The sequence below is a fragment of the Hemicordylus capensis genome, chromosome 7 (genome assembly GCF_027244095.1).
Source record: "Hemicordylus capensis ecotype Gifberg chromosome 7, rHemCap1.1.pri, whole genome shotgun sequence".
Taxonomy (NCBI): domain Eukaryota; kingdom Metazoa; phylum Chordata; class Lepidosauria; order Squamata; family Cordylidae; genus Hemicordylus; species Hemicordylus capensis.
This window is the reverse complement of record NC_069663.1, coordinates 23130672-23148117: the sequence shown is the minus strand read 5'-3', so window position 1 is coordinate 23148117 and position 17446 is coordinate 23130672. Positions and strand designations below refer to the sequence as shown.

At 48.3% G+C, this 17446-nt stretch overlaps 1 protein-coding gene across 2 annotated transcripts; it reads right to left on the bottom strand.

The window, feature by feature from the left end:
- Window positions 1-1496: 1496 nt before the first annotated feature.
- LOC128332979 (lens fiber membrane intrinsic protein-like) lies at window positions 1497-12867 on the bottom strand. Of its 2 annotated transcripts, none has more exons than XM_053267862.1 (5): window positions 12745-12867; window positions 7596-7803; window positions 5677-5823; window positions 2550-2663; window positions 1497-1880 (listed from the first exon to the last, which is right to left on the bottom strand). In XM_053267862.1, the coding sequence occupies exons 2-5, from the start codon at window positions 7762-7764 to the stop codon at window positions 1831-1833; spliced, it is 480 nt and encodes a 159-aa protein (XP_053123837.1). In that variant the 5' UTR covers window positions 7765-7803; window positions 12745-12867; the 3' UTR covers window positions 1497-1830. The 2 variants fall into 2 exon arrangements, with proteins under 2 accessions (XP_053123837.1, XP_053123838.1); XM_053267863.1 differs by lacking the exon at window positions 12745-12867 and adding an exon at window positions 11270-11392.
- Between the last annotated feature and the right edge of the window lie 4579 nt (window positions 12868-17446).

Here is a 17446-nt window from a genome sequence, read left to right as displayed (position 1 = left end):
TTCTCTCTGCTCTCTTGGCCCCGTTCTTCCACTTTGTTTCCTTTCTGCTGTGCTCTGTGTGTATGTGTGTGTTGGGTGGAAGATGTTGTGCACAACCCGCTTCTTGCTTTCTGTGACTTTGCTGACAGCAGATGCCTAGCAGCTACCTTCTTCTTCCCATGGAACCTATGGCTCTTCATCTCTAGAACCAGTAACTGGTGTACATTGGCAAACCAGCTTTATATGTAACACCTGGCAGACTGGCTGGCCAAGGCACGGCATCTTGGTTGAGCACAGTTTCAGATTTAGTCCCTGATATTTGTGCTTGAAGGATCTTGAGCTGCCGGCCTGGGAAAGTAAATCTGAGAGCTTGGATTGCTGCTGCCAGTCAGAGCAGGTAGTCCTAGGCTAGATACTCTACTTTTCTCATGGCAAAGGGCAGAGTGGGAGTAGTTCAGTCAACCAGCTGCTGGGCTTCGTGAACTGCTTTTGATCCATAGCCTGTCAACTGCAAACTTACTGTCCTAAGCAGAGTGTGGCTAACTAAATGTGCAAAGAGGAGAAAAGGTTGCAGATGCTTCCCCCAGATCTTTGAATATTTGCCTGAATAGAAAAAAAGTCCTCTGTGATTGCTTCTTCCAGAACTGCAGCTCATTCCTGTGCTACAGAGTGTGGGGAGGTGGGAGTGGGAGAAGAAGACTTATATCTGCGGATGACATTTTTTGGTTGTAGTTTCTTGATGTGCCACTAGGGGGCAGGAATGTGCTGGAAATAACAGTTGCACATTTGTACAGGTTTTGAAAAGAAAAGAAAAAAACCCTTTTCCTGCAAGATGGTGATGAAGAGGAGAGAAAGAGATCGAGCAGTTGTTCATGCATGTAGAAATGTGTGAAGCAATGACCAGAAGGGCCAAGTGGTCAGCTTGCCACGCTGCAGTTTCCCCCCTCCCTGTTTCCCCCTGATGGTGTAATCTTGGATTTCCCTCTGACTATTAATAACAAGACGGGCTATGGGAAATCCTTTGTTGAGTTTGGGGTTATTATTTGTGCAATCTCATCCCATAAAGAATATGTGTCATGGGTGGGAGGCTGTCTGTCTGTCTGTCTATCTCATTTTCAACATCGCAAACGTGGAGATAAAAGTGGCTCCCCCACAATGGTGCCTCTACACAAACTTGCCAATGTCATTCAGTGAAATGGTGCAGAGACATTTTTGCTTTTCCAGAAGGCTTGGGTGGTGATCATGAGATTGGTACAAAGGGCATTATTTACCCAAACTAGTCCTTGTTTATAGAATTAAGAATAGGATTGTTCACACAACTATTCTGGGAGCAGAACCAAGGAGCTGGACTCCAAATCCTAGCCCATTCTTCTAACTTTGTCATCAAGCCTTCTTTCACATATATTATTTAACATATCTGTTTGTTTAACACACATATATAAACACACCGCCCAAAACCTGCATCTCTGGGTGGTTTACAACGAAACAACACAAAACAAAATTAGAACATGAAAGCATTAAAACACCAGACCAAATTTAATTTTTTTAAATTTTTTTTAACTTAAAAAACCTACCAATGTTACATTCTATAGTTTAATCAAAAGCCTGGATGAACAGAGATGTCCTAACAGCCTTTTAAGGAGCTGTAGGAGATGGGGAGGCTCTTGTTCCAGCAGGGAGCACATTCCAAAGCATCGGGGGTGGCAATGGAGAAGGCCTGTTCCTGAGTAGCCACCAGATGAGCTCGTGGCATCTGCAGACAGACCTTCCCAGACCATAGAGAGCTTTGGTCAAAGTCCAATTCACCCCAAGCTCAGGCTTTGCCTGTGTCCCCTCACTACTGATATAGCTTCAGATGCTCTCCCATTCCGATGAAACTTGTAGTCTGTAAGTACGCACACCTGTCAGGAGAGGAAATCGAAGTGATTAGGGCAGCAAGTCAAGTAGACTGAGGTGTCACCCCGGGCATCTGGCCCACCGAGACCCAACACTATCTCTTTGCTCAGGTCAGTGCAATCACACCCTGATGGTCCAAGACATATCCCTTTCTGCAGAACTTTCATGGTTACAGTATCTGGAGGCTTTCCAAGAGTCCTGGTTTATTTTGAAGGTCTTGGTGTACGATACACCTAATCAGTGTTCCCTTGTAAGAGGGATTCCCAGAAGTTGTTGACTCCAACTCCCATAATCCCCAGCCAAAGGCCATTGCAGCTGGGAATGCTGGGAGTTGTAGTCAACAACACCTGGGAATCCCTCTTCCAAGGAACACTGCACCTAATATCTGCCATATATATATATATGAATGGCAGTGCCTTTCCAAGGCCTCAGATGCAGACACTACAATATTCTGAGGCACTCTGGAGGAAAAATGGAGGTGGACAATTTTTTTGGTAGCTGCCATGTTTATTTCCTGGAATGCCACCATAATGACAGTGTTGAATGTGTAGAGCAATCCTGTCCTGTAATGGAATGCACTGGGATAGTCTACAAAGGAAGTGTCTGGCAACCTTATGAGTAGGCAGAACATTGAAATCACACAGCACCATTCTTTTTTTTTTGCACATACGCACCCGTTATGATGAACATAACCATGGAAGTCCATCCTAAGTAAAAAGACCATCCGAAGTAGCCATATCCCCCATAAGTTCCTTTGAATATGGCCATGGCGATCATGACGCAAAAAGCTAGAAGCCAAAAAAGGGTATTATTAATAACGCTCAGAGAATTAGTATGCACTTCTGCAGAGCTCTACAGGAGATGTTGGATGCTTTGGGCAATATATTAACAATCAATCAATCAATCAATAAAACATTTTGATTGTTTTAACATTTCTTGGTTTGTTTTATTGTTTTAAACCGCCTAGAGACTTCAACGGTGGGCGTTAGACCAATATGTTGAACTAAATAATAATAATAACAAAAATAATACGTCACAATTGTTTTAACGTTTCTTGGTTTGCTTTACTGTCGTCAACCGCCTAGAGACTTTGGTTAGGGGGCGGCATACAAATATCTTTGAATAACTGCAATCCATGAATAACATGTTTCGATCGTTTTTAACATTTCTTGGTTTGTTTTATTGTTGTGAACTGCCCAGGAGCGGCTCGTGAACACGCTGCTGGTGGTGGTGGTGGGGAGGGAGGCATTTTTAAGGGAAAAGAAAGTCGCTGCTCACCTCCGCGGCGTGCCTCCCAGCAGCCCTTGCGGCGGGGAATTGCCGCCTTCACTCACCTGGCTGCTGGTGGGGGCTCGGCTCCGTTTACGCCAGGTGAGTGGGGGGGGGGGCGGTTCATGAGCCGTTACTGGAACCGCCTAGAGACTTCGGGAGTGGGCAGTAGACAAATATGTTTACATAAATAAATAAAATAGGCGTTGCAGGCGGTCTGGGACAGATCCAGGCCTGAACCTGTGTTCTCCCTGGCCGGAGCGCCTGAGGTCAGCTGCTAGCAAGCGACAGGTGGAACGCACTGCTCCACTGAGCAAGACGGGCAGAAAGGCAGGCGCCTCAGATTTCGTTTAGGCCTGGCCTAGCTGGAGGCTGTGTGCTGCCTCCCGACTGCAGGAGACGATATTGCCCAGTGCACACCTCCTTGCCTTTCTGTGGCTAAAGAGGGCTCTTCTGAGGCTTGAGCACACACCTAGAGGCAATTCTCACGACCTCCCCAAACCGGGCTACCTCCCTTCGCCCGGTTTGGGGAGGTTGTGTGCAGCACCAGGAGCCGTGTAGCTCCCGACTGCTAGCCTCCTGAAATAACCCCACCCTTAAACGAGGTTAGCAGAGCGAGTGCTCCTCTAACCCCATTTTTGGGATCTTGAGATGCCGCAGCATGGCTCCGTGCCATGGCGACTCACAAAGAGACCCCCGACCGGGGGGCCCCAATGAGCCTCCAGCCTCGGGGGGGTCTCTCCAGAATGCCCTACGTGCTCACACGGGGCATCCTGGGACTTCCAGGGGCCGGGCGGCCCCCAATCTCTGCAGCCCCTACCGGCTCTGTGATGGAGCCGGTAATTGTGTGGGTGGCCAATTTGGCTGCCCAGGACTGAGCACCTGCTCGTGTGTGGGGAAACCAGGCTAAGCCCGCTCAAAACCCACATGGCACTTCACACTAATTGTGTGAAGCGCCTCCCTGACAGTTTACCAAGATAGGTTTCTGCCTTGCTCTCTGTAACTGCTGATATGCAGCTAGGGAAAAGGCAACTAGGATCCCGTATCTTCGGCGACTCCACATACATGAAATTTCTTGTAGGCTGATGCAGAATATGAGGTCATGCACACAGTCAAAAACTGTGTTCTACTCGGGTTTGGGAGCTGTGTGTAATCCCAATTTTTGGTTGTTTGGAAGCAAGGTAAGAGCAAAACCTGGGTAGAAGTGATTGTGAGGAAGCAGAGTAGGAGGAAAAGCTACCCAGGATTTTCCTCTTACTTTGCTTCCACACACCCAAAAATTGGGAGCACACACAGCTCCCAAACCCGAGTAGAACGCTGTTTTTGATTGTGTGTTTTTGATTGTGTGATTGTGTGGCACTATGTAGTTGATGTTGATGTGATTGTGTGACAGTTGTGTGTTTGTGTGACAGGCGCCTTTGATTGTGTGATTATGTGACACTGTTTTGATTGTTTTGATTGTGTTCTCTGGGGGGATAGGGAGGTTGGTGGGACAAGCAATGGCTGCTGCCACTGTCACTGCCACCGGTGAATAAACACCTCTCAGGCTGGGAAAGGGTGTGGGGCCACACGTCCATATCTCTCAGCCAGCACTTCCTTCATTGGTTTTTTTTTGTGGTGGGGGGGCACTGTGGCAGTCTCTGGATGACCCTGGACACCAGTGGTCCAGGGACATTTGTCCCCTACGCTGCTGAGATTTTTATTCTTTAAAAGCAAGTTTGTGATCTCCAAGTTTTGCCATCTCATTGGGGCTGGAACTGGGGGTGGGGTAGGGGTGGGGGTGGGGAAGCTTTCCTCTGGCATGGAAGGGCTTTCCATTCTTAGTGTCACCTGAAGATCTTAAAAATAAATGTATGATGTTGTTCTTATGGAAGAACACCTGAACACTAGAGCAACGGGAAGATCTATCACATCACTACCTAATTGAAAAGCTATCTCCTGGGACAGCAGGGCACCAGGCAGGCCCTCCCCTCCCCAGACACCAGGAAAATGATTACTCCTCTCTCCATTTATAAAAGGAAATGTTGCAGGCGGTGACTCTGATGTATTGCTGTTCTTCCATAAGAACACAGTGGAGGTATATATATATTTTAAAAAGGATAAACAAATTGAAGGGGTTATCCCCCCCCCCCAAACCCTCTCTGTACTTTGTTTTTTTCTGTGTACTAGGCATATAATCTCCCCCATCCCCCACCTACCCACTAATGATTTTGTGGGGGGTGGGAGTTGGATTTTTTTGCTGGTCCGGTCGAGGTCTGGAACCTACCTGGGAGTTTTATGTCAGTGAGTGACTGGGTGAGGCCAAAGCAGCTTTATCTTATACACACACACACACACACACACACACACACACACACTTGAGATATATGCCAGATTCGTAATTTGTGTAGAGTTTCATCTCAGCTCGAGATTTTTTGGAACAGGATTTTCAAATGCACGGGGTGGCTCTGAGTTCAGTGATGGGACACGGAGTGGTCAGGGTTGGAACACTCTGCAGAAGGAGACACCCATAACCTTCCTGAAATGCCATACCTGCACATAAGTTGGTGATAGCTACAACTTTGGTTAGGGGGAAGGAGCCAATGTGAGGGTAGAAATATGTGGCACAAACTCCAAAAAAGCAGAAGGCACCAAGGGTCATCCCGATCAGTATGAAAGCTCGGATGGCATGGAGTTCTCCTGCAGGGTGTGAAAAGCAGAGAGGGAGAGGGAGGGGGGAGAGAGAAGGGGAGATTTAAAAATGCATCAGCAGGGGAGAAGCAATAGTCATCACTCCGGTGGTATCCTGGGATACCAGAGCAATTATCACCGTGTGAAATCAAAAGGAACTTTCCTACGCCAGCATGCTGCTGGTTCCAGCAGGTTTATCCTTTGGGAATACTACCTGCCCAATGACCTTCCTTGAAAAAAGTTAGGCGGTGCTGTAGATGTCCACTGCCCTGCCACCCTGCAACATTATTCCATCCATTTGCCCCTCAAGTTGCCATCTGGACATTAGACGTGGCCCATAAAATCATAGTGTCAGGTGCCACGTTCATGAGCAATCCTAGCATCCACTCCCGTACCTGCTGTTGCTAATAGGTCTTCGGATGTGCTGGTGAGCAGGTGAGCAAGGGGCAGAAAAAGTGATAAAGCCACAAGGGGACAGGGACAAAGTGGACTCACATTGTGTCCAGGTTTCACAGTCTGCCTCTCCCAAGCTTTTAAAATAGGGGTGGTAGCCAGAATATCCTTGGCCTACTCTTTGCGAGCATGCTAGGGGAAAATACTGCAGGAGTATCCTGGCTACCTCTTTTGAGATGATGAGGCCATTCACACAATGCAAAACTGTGTGTGCTTCCAGTTTTTGGTTGTGTGGAAGCAAGGTAAGAGGAAAACCTGGGTAGAGATGATTGTGTGGAAGCAAGGTAGGAAGAAACCTGGGTAGTTTTTCCTCCTACTTTGCTTCCACACAATCACATCTACCCCGGTTTTCCTCCTACCTTGCTTAACCTGGGTAGAACAGAGTTTTTTATTGTGTGAATTACCTCAATGATTGATCGGAATATTGATTGAGTGAAAACTTCTATTCTGCGGCATAGTTCCTACCACTGTTCCCTCTAACAGGGATTCCCAGATTTTGTTGAATGCAACTCCCAGAGTTCCCAGCTGCAATGGCTTTTGCTTGGGGATTCTGGGAGTTGAAGTCAACAACATCTGGGAGTCCTTGTTAGAGGGAACATTGGTCCCTATCCTGGGTCACAGCTTGGGTTTGGATCCTGAGAAGGAGGGATCAGACAACCCAGAAGCACCAGCACCATATGCTGCGGAGATGTATGAGCCATTCTCAGAGCCGGACACCAGGCCAAAGATAAAACATGAACCACTCAGCCAAGGGACACCAGAACAGGGACTGCCCCCCCCCCTCAAGGCAGTACATGCTGAGGCCAAGCCAACCCTGCTCATATCACCAGGGCCCTCAAATTTCTCATTTCCAGAATTGACAATGTGGACAACAAGCCAAGTGGGTCCTGATGGAGAGGAGAGTGAGTAATAGGTTCCAGGCCCAAAGGCTAAACCTTGAAACCCCTTCTTCATCTTGGGAAGGGAGAGAACCTGGGAAACATATTCTGGGTTGAAAAAGGTACAAGGCATCAGCTGAGCTCCAGAAATGGTCAGAGCAAGTGCCTCATTTGGAGCTGTCCAAGGTCCTGCAGGTTCAGTCCAGCTACTTGCAGGGCTATGCTGCCCCCAGGCACCTCTTGTACCCTATGGGCTGCCCACACATAATCAGGACAGGATAGGAAGCAACAGCAAGATTGTTACTATCCTAGTTTGTGCAGGACTGTTAGAAGGTTGAGCCTTAAATGGCCCAGAAACTGCTGCAAACATCAGAAGAATGTAGGGCACGTCTGAGGACAAAATCCCTAGTCCTTCTATCCCAGGCCAGGCCAGGTCAGGGAAAGTCTTACCTTTCACACTCATCCCCAAATAAGCACATCCTTCATCAGTAATGCAAAGTTTCCACAGGCCGTAGTGGCCAGTGTAGTCGCTTGCCCAGTAGTCTGTGGCCAAAGCAAGGACAACCAGCAGGAGGCTGATAAAGGAGCAGATCACAACGCTAAGACGCAGGATATTCATTGCGGGAAGTGATCGGAGATGTCCACAGCTGGAATGAATCTGAGGAAGGAGATGGTAGGAATTCTCATTCTGGTTTACATCTATAGAGGATTTGGAAGGCAGGCAGAACACTATTCCCGCCCCCGCCGCCCATGTCCATGACATTACATTATCTTTTCCCGAATACACCTTTCTTTTTATTCCATGGCTTTTGGTGTGCTCCTGGGCAGTTCAAAGCTCTTACCTGTTAGAGTTCAGCTTCAATTTTGAGACATATCATCTCCGATATAGTTCTGGTGGACAGGGGCAACTCCCCCATGAAGCCAAGCAAGCTAATGGCCTCAGGGGGCAAATCCACCACAGGTTGGCAAGTCTGTGCCCCTGCCCCCCCCCAGGCATCACTCCACTTGCCTACTGTGGCCACCCCTGCCTCACTTTCCCCCACTGCCGTTTATCTCTTGCAATTTTGCCCTTTTTGGCCCCTCCCCTGCCTCATAGGAACATAGGAAGCTGCCATATACTGAATCAGACCCTTGGTCCATCTAGCTCACTATTGTCTACACAGACTGGCAGTGGCTTCTCCAAGGTTGCAGGCAGGAGTCTCTCTCAGCCCTATCTTGGAGATGCTGCCAGGGAGGGAACCTGGAACCTTCTGCTCTTCCCAGAGCGGCTCCATCCCCTGAGGGGAATCTCTTCCATTGCTCACACCTCAAGTCTCCCATTCATATGCAACCAGGGCAGACCCTGCTTAGCTAAGGGGACAAGTCATGCTTGCTACCACCAGACCAGCTCTCCTCTCTCTCCTCCTGCCCCCAGGTACCTGACTCAACAGTCCACTCTGTGGGCTGGATGCCCAGTATTGATCACCACCCCTTTCCCTCTTCTTCGTGAGGACAACAAGGGGGGGAAGGGTGGTGATCAGGGTTGGACTTCTGGCCATGGTGACAAGGGGTGAATTACATGCCTGGGGATGGGGGCAACATCAGTGTCGGACTCACTCATATTATGGGGCCAGCTGAGTGGGGCAGAGCGGGGTCGTACAAGTCACCTCAAGTAGCTCCAGACAACGAGCTGTCTCTGCAGCGGAGGATTATATAATACTGAGATGGACTGAAAAACCACTTGCCAGAAGGAAGCATGAGGTGCTTGGACATGTCAGAAACCTCTGCCAGGATGTGAAATCATGGGGCCAGGGTAGCAGCAGCTAGGACAGTTAAGCAGCCGAGTGAAATCTAGTTAGGCAAGCCTCCCAGGGTACATCCGTGAAAGGCAGTCATATTGGTTCCTGGTTCATGAAAGCAACAGAGTATTGCAAACCGAGAAGGTTCAAACCATAAACCATTTATGGGGCCTGCTTCAATCTCGCTCAGTCACCAGCAAAAGCAACCCTCCCTTATCTTGCGGCAGGCAGTCACTCTTATGCAGAGCCTCTCTCACTTCCTCTCAGTATCCGTTCCAGCTGAGCCCCTGGGAAGCAGTTTTTAGCTTTTCTGATTAGCAGAATTAACATAGAAACATAGGAAGCTGACAAATACTGAGTCAGACCCTTGGTCCATCTAGCTCAGTATTGTCTACACAGACTGGCAGCAGCTTCTCCCAGGCTGCAGGCAGGAATCTCTCTCAGCCCTATCTTGGAGATGCTGCCAGGGAGAGAACTTGAAACCTTCTGCTCTTCCCAGTGCAGCTCCATCCCCGAAGAGGAAGATCTTCCAGTGCTCACACTTCTAGTCTCCGTTTCATATGCAACCAGGGCAGACCCTGCTTAGCAAAGGGGACAAGTCATGCTTGCTACCACCAGACCAGCTCTCCTCTCTTATTAAAGAGGTGTACTTCCGCCTACAAAGCATAGAAGTGGACTTTGGAGTGTGTGTATTTTAAAATGGCTTGGTTTCTCTGTGTGTGTGTGTGTGTAAGAGAGAGAGAGAGAGAGAGAGAGAGAGAGAGAGAGAGAGAGAGAGAGAGAGAGAGAGAGGGTGGGGTCAGTGAGAAGAAGGATGGAAATCAGCATTGGGCTTCTGGCCAGAGTCGTAGAACTTTCTGCTGGCCTTCGACTGTAATAAATTTATACATACAAAGAACTAGCCAGTCATTGTCACAGGATGTGTCTAGATGCCAGATTTCCATCAATGGTGGGTTCATATCACAGCACTTAATTAAATGTGTGTGTGTGGCGGGGGGAAGGGATTGGATCTATGAGAACAGCGGCACGCACCATACCACATCTAATAAAGCAGGTCGTTATTGCTTCTGACATATTGGAAAAAGCTCAGTGCATAGAATTTTGCTTATATGAGAAAGGGCTGAATGGATATTTTAAAATGTTTGATGTCTCTAAGAATGTAAACATGCCTTTCCCAGCTGGGGGCTCCAGGGGCGTAGCAAGGTTGGAGTGGACCCAGAGACAAGATTTTAAAATGCCACCCCCCCCCGCCGAAGCTCAGCTCATGAAGTAAAGAAATCTTAAAGGAGGCTGAATAGTGGCAACAAAAAGCATAGTGAAATTTACACACACACACACACACACACACACACACACACACACACACACACACACACCCCTATGTGCCACAATAGAACATCATCCTAAATTATTTTTAAAAAGGTTTTGCAAATTGTGGATGATGCAAATCATTTCATGGTACTAGAGAAAGACATGCCGTTCTGGTAGTTCCAGGTCTTAACACCCACATCAATTTCGGAGGATGAATACAACTGAAGGAAGCCTGGGCGGGTGTGCGGCTGGGGGAGTCAGTCATGTGACTTGTATCTGGGGGGGGCCCACAAGGCAGTGGGCCCCCAGACAACTGTCTCCCCTTGCCCTATTAGAGTTACACCCCGGGGGGCTCTTCATCCAGAAGGCTGCCTCTCCAGCTCCTCCTGTCCTTTCTTCCCTGAGTTGCTGCTCACTAACACCCCCAGGCACATCAGAATACACTGTGATCGCTCCTCAGCCACCCAGCAATCTTCTCCGCACTCCTCTCTCCTCCTGGCCTTGCCTCCCTCCCACACAGCTTCTCATGCCCTGCAGCTTCCATTTCCTCCCACCAAGCCAGCGTGGTGTAGTGGTTAGAGTGCTGGACTAGGGCTGGGGAGAGCCGGGTTCAAACTCCCATTCAGCCATGAGACTTGCTGGGTGACTCTGGGCCAGTCACTTCTCTTTCTCAGCCTAACCTACTTCACAGGGTTGTTGTTTGGAGGAACCGAAGTATGTAGTACACCGCTCTGGGCTCCTTGGAGGAAGAGCGGGATATAAAATGTAAAGAAATAAGTAAATAAATAAATTCTCCATTTACTCACCCAGCCATTCACCCTTGATTTTCATCTCCCCCCACTCCCTTCTCTGAGGTAGCCTACCATCTAGCTCTTCAACTTCCTGAACCCACAGCTCTTCTGAGCTACCTTCCACCTACATCCCCCCGCATGACTATAATCCTCCCCATCTCCATGTCCCATGCCTTCCCACCCCACCATCTATGGGGCCTGCTTCAAACCCCCTCAATCGCCGACAAAAGCAACCCTCCCTTACCTTACTGCAGTCAACCTTCCTCAAAGAGCCTCTCTCACTTCCTCACTTGGATTATCCCTTCCAGCTGCACCCCTTGGGAGCTGTTACTCATACACTTTTATGATTAGCAGAATTTAAAAAGTTTACTTCCTCCTGCAAAGTGTAGAACTGGACTTTGGGGCTTGCATGTTGGAAAGTGGCTTTGAGGTTTCTGTGTGTGTGTGTGTGTGTTGTGTGTGTGAGATCAGCAAGGGGAAGGACAAAGACCAGTACTGAGCATCTGGCCAGAGTGGCAAAACTTTTTGCTGGTCTTTGACTGTAACAAATCCATCCATACAAAGAATTAGCCAATCTTTGTCATAGGACATGTCTAGATGTCAGATTGCAGTCATTGCATTGGTTGCCTATTCGCTTCCGAGTTCAATTTAAGGTCCTGGTTCTGACCTTCAAAGCCTTGCGGGGCTTGGCACCTGTCTACCTACAGACCACCTCTCCCATCCAGTTACATCCCAGCTGGTTAGATCATCTCAGATGGCCCTTTTGTTGGTCCCTGATTTCCGAGAGGTTCGGGGCTCTCAGACCTGCGAAAGGGCCTTTTTGGTTGCTGCCCCACTTCTTTGGAATCCCCTTCAGATTCATCTAGCCCCTTCCTTACTGATCTTCAAATCTCTATTGAAGACTTTTCTTTTTCTCCAGGCTTTCCCCCGCAGTTCACCCATTTTTTTGTTAGTTACTTCAATTTTTAATTTAGAATGTAATTTTTAATGTTGCCCTGTTTGCAAGTTTTTGTGCACTGCCTGGAGTCTTCGGAGTGGGCAGTATATTCAATGCTTCAAATAAATAAGTAAATAAGTAAATAAGTAAATAAGTATTTCCGTCAACAGTGGGTTCACATCAGGGCACTTGCACACACTAGACTATGACTAATAACACAGCTAGTTAGTGCTTGGGAAAAGCTCCTTGCATAAAGCTTCGATGGGGAACCATATAGATAGACCCTCTCCCTCAGGGCACCCACTTCTCCTCTTGTCCCTGGCTAGCAAATGCAGTGCTTGCCAGCTGGGAGGATGAGGCAAAGCCCTTCTTCTGCTCCTTCCCAACCGATGAACAAAGTGCCATCTGGGTGCTTTATTTCTCTCTCTCGCTTGCTTGGATTGAATAAGAGAAAGAAACAAAGCACCTAACCCAAGCAACAAGTGCTGGCAGGGAAGGAACAGGAGAAGGACACCCGCTTCTGGGTGCTGGCCATGTCCCTGGCCAGCTTCTGATGTCAGGCACAGGTTGGCACATGTACACGACGGTGAAGAGGAGGGGCTACCAGCCACAGCCTGATCTGGGCCCTCTGGTGAGCTCTCTACAAGATAGATAAAATTACTGTGTGTGCAGCAAAATAGGCCATGAAGGAGAAGGAGAAGGAGAAGGAGAAGATCTCCTTTTCTGTTCACTTTCTTGCACAAATCCATTGCCAATTCAAATAAACTATTTCAGAAATTTACCTCTGGTGGTGTCTCTTCCACGGTCTACAGATCTGTTCTCCTCACCTGGCTGAGAATCACTGTCTTCTTTTTTGGGGTGAAGATGACACCTTGGAAAACGTCTCTGGCATGCTTTGGTTCTACAACTGATGCAATGACACTTTATCTGGTAGGGACGGGATTGGCACCTCCCACCCAAATAAGCAAACCCTTTAATGGGTGGCCCTCATCTCCCTTCGTGTGGGATTCCTCCACCCCACCCTTTCACTTCCTTGCTGATCTACTGAGCTCAGCAGTTCAAGAGCCAAAGTGAAAGTACTTGATCCTTTTTTATTTGGAAGCAAGAGGACTAAGAGAAGCAAGAGGACATGAAAGAGGTTTTAAAATCATGCATGGTGTGAAGAGAGCGGCTGGTGAGAGTACTAATTTTTCTTCCTCTCCCACAATCCGAGAACTTGTTATCTCATGAGATTGATTGGCAGGAGAATCAAGGTTTAGGGCAGCCTTTATCCTCAAAGAAAACGAGACACAGTTGCTGAAGATCGAATCTTCTCAGTTTTTAGCCACTTTCCAGTAGGCTTATGAGATCACCCAGCATTTTGTGTGTGTGTCCGTGTGTGTCCCCCCTCCCCACACTATCAACTTTGCAAACCTTGGACCAATATGAACCAAATTGGGTACAGTTGTAGGGACATATAGGGACACCTCAACCTAGGGTTGTGTCTACCCTAGGATTCTTTTTAGATTATGAGCCCTTTTAGGACAGGGAACCATCTTGTTTATTTATTATTTTCCTATGTAAACTACTTTGAGAACTTGGGTTGAAAAGTGGTATAAAAATATGCATAGCAGCAGCAGTTGTCAGATCATAATATATGTTCGCCTGAGTGGGTACATTGGGCTTGCCTAGAATTCCACTTCCTGGGTTCAAATATGTCTCAAACTAAGAGCCCTTTTCACCCAATCAGTGAGAAGGGCTACCGAGTGCAGGGGAAGGGAGGCAGCTGGGACTTACCTCCCCATCAGATGATTGCCGAGTCCGTGCTGGGCACGTGGGTCGCGTGCCCACATGGACACTGGCTACCCCTGGCAGTGTGGAGGTTTGGGGGCCAGGACAAGTCCTCCTGGCCCCCGGCACTCTCATAACGCAGCACATGAGTGAGCAGTGCATTGTGGGAACTCCCCCGCTCTGGCTGGGAGCCTACTCTGTGTTGGTGTCATGCAGCACTGACACACAGGCACTTCACCTGAGTTAAGGGCACCCTCGCACCCTCAACTCTGGCTAAGATGCGGGGTCCCTAAGCAGATTTGCTGCCATGCCACCAAGAGCCACTCACCTCCCGGTGGTACACACGTACAACAAAGAGCGGACTTGGCTGTCTTAGCCCATAGGAACATAGGAAACTGCCATATACTGAGTCAGACCATTGGTCTATCCAGCTCAGTATTGTCTTCACAGACTGGCAGCGGCTTCTCCAAGGTTGCAGGTAGGAATCTCTCTCAGCCCTATATTGGAGATGCTGCCAGGCAGGGAACTTGGAACTTTCTGCTCTTCCTAGAGCGGCTCCATCTCCCCTGAGGGGAATATCTCGCAGTGCTCACACTTCTAGTCTCCCATTCAGATGCAACCAGGGCAGGCCCTGCTTAGCTATGGGGACAAGTCATGCTTGCTACCACAAGACCAGCTCTCCTCTCTTGGCTGAGTGTGAGAACAGCCTCTAAATGTAGCTGACCTTATTGACCTTATTGACGTTTCCTCATTCCAGTCAACAAAACCACAGGGCTCATTACCGGCACGCCAGATTTTTACTGCAAGGATATTGCAAAATGCAAACATTTATAGAAACAAATAATACAGAGAGCATTCCTCCATAATAACCCAGATAGGTTTCACGTCTTCGTTATGAAAAACAAAGCAGAAATCATAAATGCTGAACGCAAGCAAGTTAATGCTAAGAAGTAGTCAACGACAACGATACAACTCAGCCCTCTTAGCTCTCACATAGCCTTAAAGATTTATCACGCCAATTCAAAATAATTTCCATCTACTTCGATAATTTTTCTACACACCCCTCCTTGATGTGTTTGACATTTTCCAAATGGCAAACAATATCACACTCCTTTCCTAAGAGAGCTCTCCCTGCCTATCAATTTGATTTGAGTAAATATAGCATATTGAAAATGATTTGAATAAATATAACATACTGATGAGGCTCTTTTTATTAACCTTTTGTGTACTGAAGCACCTAGGGGTGTAGACAAATCCCCCCAGCTTTTACGTTCCACAGAAGCAACTGACTAGCACTGTAGGAAACTGAGTGTTGGGTCACAAGGACTGTTCATCTGTGCCAACAGTTTTCTTGTTATTTTAATTAATTAATTAATTAATTACTTTACCGCCCTTCCAAAAGTGGCTCAGGACAGTTTACACAGAGAAATAAACAAATAAGATGGAACCCTGTCCCCAAAGGGCTCACAATCTAAAAAGAAACATGAGATAGACACCAGCAACAGTCACTGGAGGGACGCTGTGCTGGGGGCGGATAGGGCCAGTTACTCTCCCCCTGCTAAATAAAGAGAATCACCATGTTAAAAGGTGCCTCTTTGCCAAGTTAGCAGGGATTTTGCCAAGTTAGCAGGGATTATGATTAATTGTGATTGACGATGATTAATTTTTTGTGCCCAGCTTTTAAGTTCCACAGAAGCCACCGGCTAGCCTGCATCACACCCCTCTAATGTGGGTGCGCTCTCCCTTAATTCCAGACCTGGGCAGGCCAGGGGAGATAGCCACAGTGAGGGAAGGAAAGCACTTTGCACATCCACAGATCAGATGTAATATTTTCTTTACATATCAAATTCACGAGAACAAGTCCATGGGATTGTTGTTCTCCAGGGCTTGACATGTCCACCCTCCGCCCACCCCGGTCTTCGATGCAGGAAAACGAAAGCAACTCTTGCAGAGGAGGAAGTGAGTGACCACGGTCGTCTTAGCTCAATGAAGATGACCCTTGGCTCAAATTACAGTGGTAGCAATTCAAATAATTTGACTCCTGTGACGCCCTCCTTCTCCCACCCCACTGCCTCATATTTACTTCCTCCAAGAGTCCTGTTTGCTGCTGCCAATCCTATGTGGGATAAGGATTTCTGGAGAGTTTTCTCTTGCAACTAAGCGGTGGAGTGTGGAGATGAGGACGTAATGGCCCACCCTCACGGCAGTCCCTACTCTGCTTGCTCTGGAGCTTCTCCTCCTTGTCTCCTCCAGGTCCTTCATTCAAGGGTGTTTTTTTTTTTTTTTTGCAATGCCACTGCCATTGCCTAGCTTCCCACGCACACCTCCCTGCTGCTCACGGTGCACACGAGGCAAGCAGGTGGCTGATGTCTCACCCTACTGCCCTGCCCTGTCTGGAACTGAAGAGAGAGGGTGCATAGGCAGAGCTGCTCAGGTCATGCCTTGAAGGTGGCTGGCTGCAATCAGGTGGCCGTGGGGGATAAGTGTGCATGACTGGCCTCTGGAGGCCCCTTTGAGGTAGCGGGCCACAAGACAACCGTCTCCCCTTGCCTAATGGATGGTACGCCCCTATCGAAAATGTATTTTGGACTCCGCAAATGTGCAGTTAAAAGTATAATAAGGTAAAAGGTAAAGTGTGCCGTCAAGTCGATTTTGACTCCTGGTGCCCACAGAGCCCGGTGGTTTTCTTTGGTAGAATACGGGAGGGGTTGACCATGGCCATCTCCCATGCAGTCTGAGATGATGCCTTTCAACATCTTCCTATAGCGTTGCTGCCCGATAGAGTACCAGCAGGGATTCGAACTGGCAACCTTCTGCTGGTTAGTCAAGCATTTCCCCGCTGCGCCACTTAAGGTGACTAAAAATATAATGCTTGCTACCAAAAATTGGTCTCGCTTTATCAAGACTGTGATTCAAATGCCAGAACTGAACTTGTGAAGAAAGTGCCTTTTTCAAGAGTTGACATGTTTTTGGGAGGAAAAAAATCAGGTTAAAATAAAAAAAGGCATAGGATGGATAGGAGAGAGGCCTGACCATGAGCCCCACTATAAAGATGTTGGGAGCCAAACCAGGGTATGATTTTTTTTGCCTCCCTCCAAATCCAAGCCCATTCTCCTTTATAATCACACTCTGAGGCTATCCTCCTGACCAGCAAAAATTGGGCTAGGAGAGCCTAGCCTGATTTTGGCTGCTCATGTAAACCAATGGGCTCGCAGGCAAGCCAGGTGGCTTACAAGCAGCTAGCCCACTTGAGCAGCCCTCCCCTTAGCCCAGGTTAGCGGAGCGAGCACTCCGCTAACCGGGGTTAACGGATCGTGAATTGCCGCAGCAACTCATGAGGAGACCCCCGGCCGGGAGGCTGAAAAGCAGCCTCCCGGCTCGGGGGTCTCTCCAACATGCCCTGCGCACTGTCACAGGGCATGCTGTAACTACCAGGGGCCATGCGGCCCCCAAACTCCCAAGCCCCTGCCGTCTCCGTGACGGAGCTGGCAGTTGTGTGGGTGGCTTCAGTGGCCACCCAGGCAGGGCTTGCTGCTCATCTGCGGGGAGAGTGGGCTTAACCCTCTGGAGGCGGGCCTCACCGATTGTGAGACCCGCCTCGCTCTTTTGCATATAGACATTTGGTCTAACACAAGTTCAGGCTCTGTCTGTGTACTGTACTGTCAAGATAGCTTTGGACGTCATCATAAAGAGGCAGCCGAGTTTCTCCCGTGC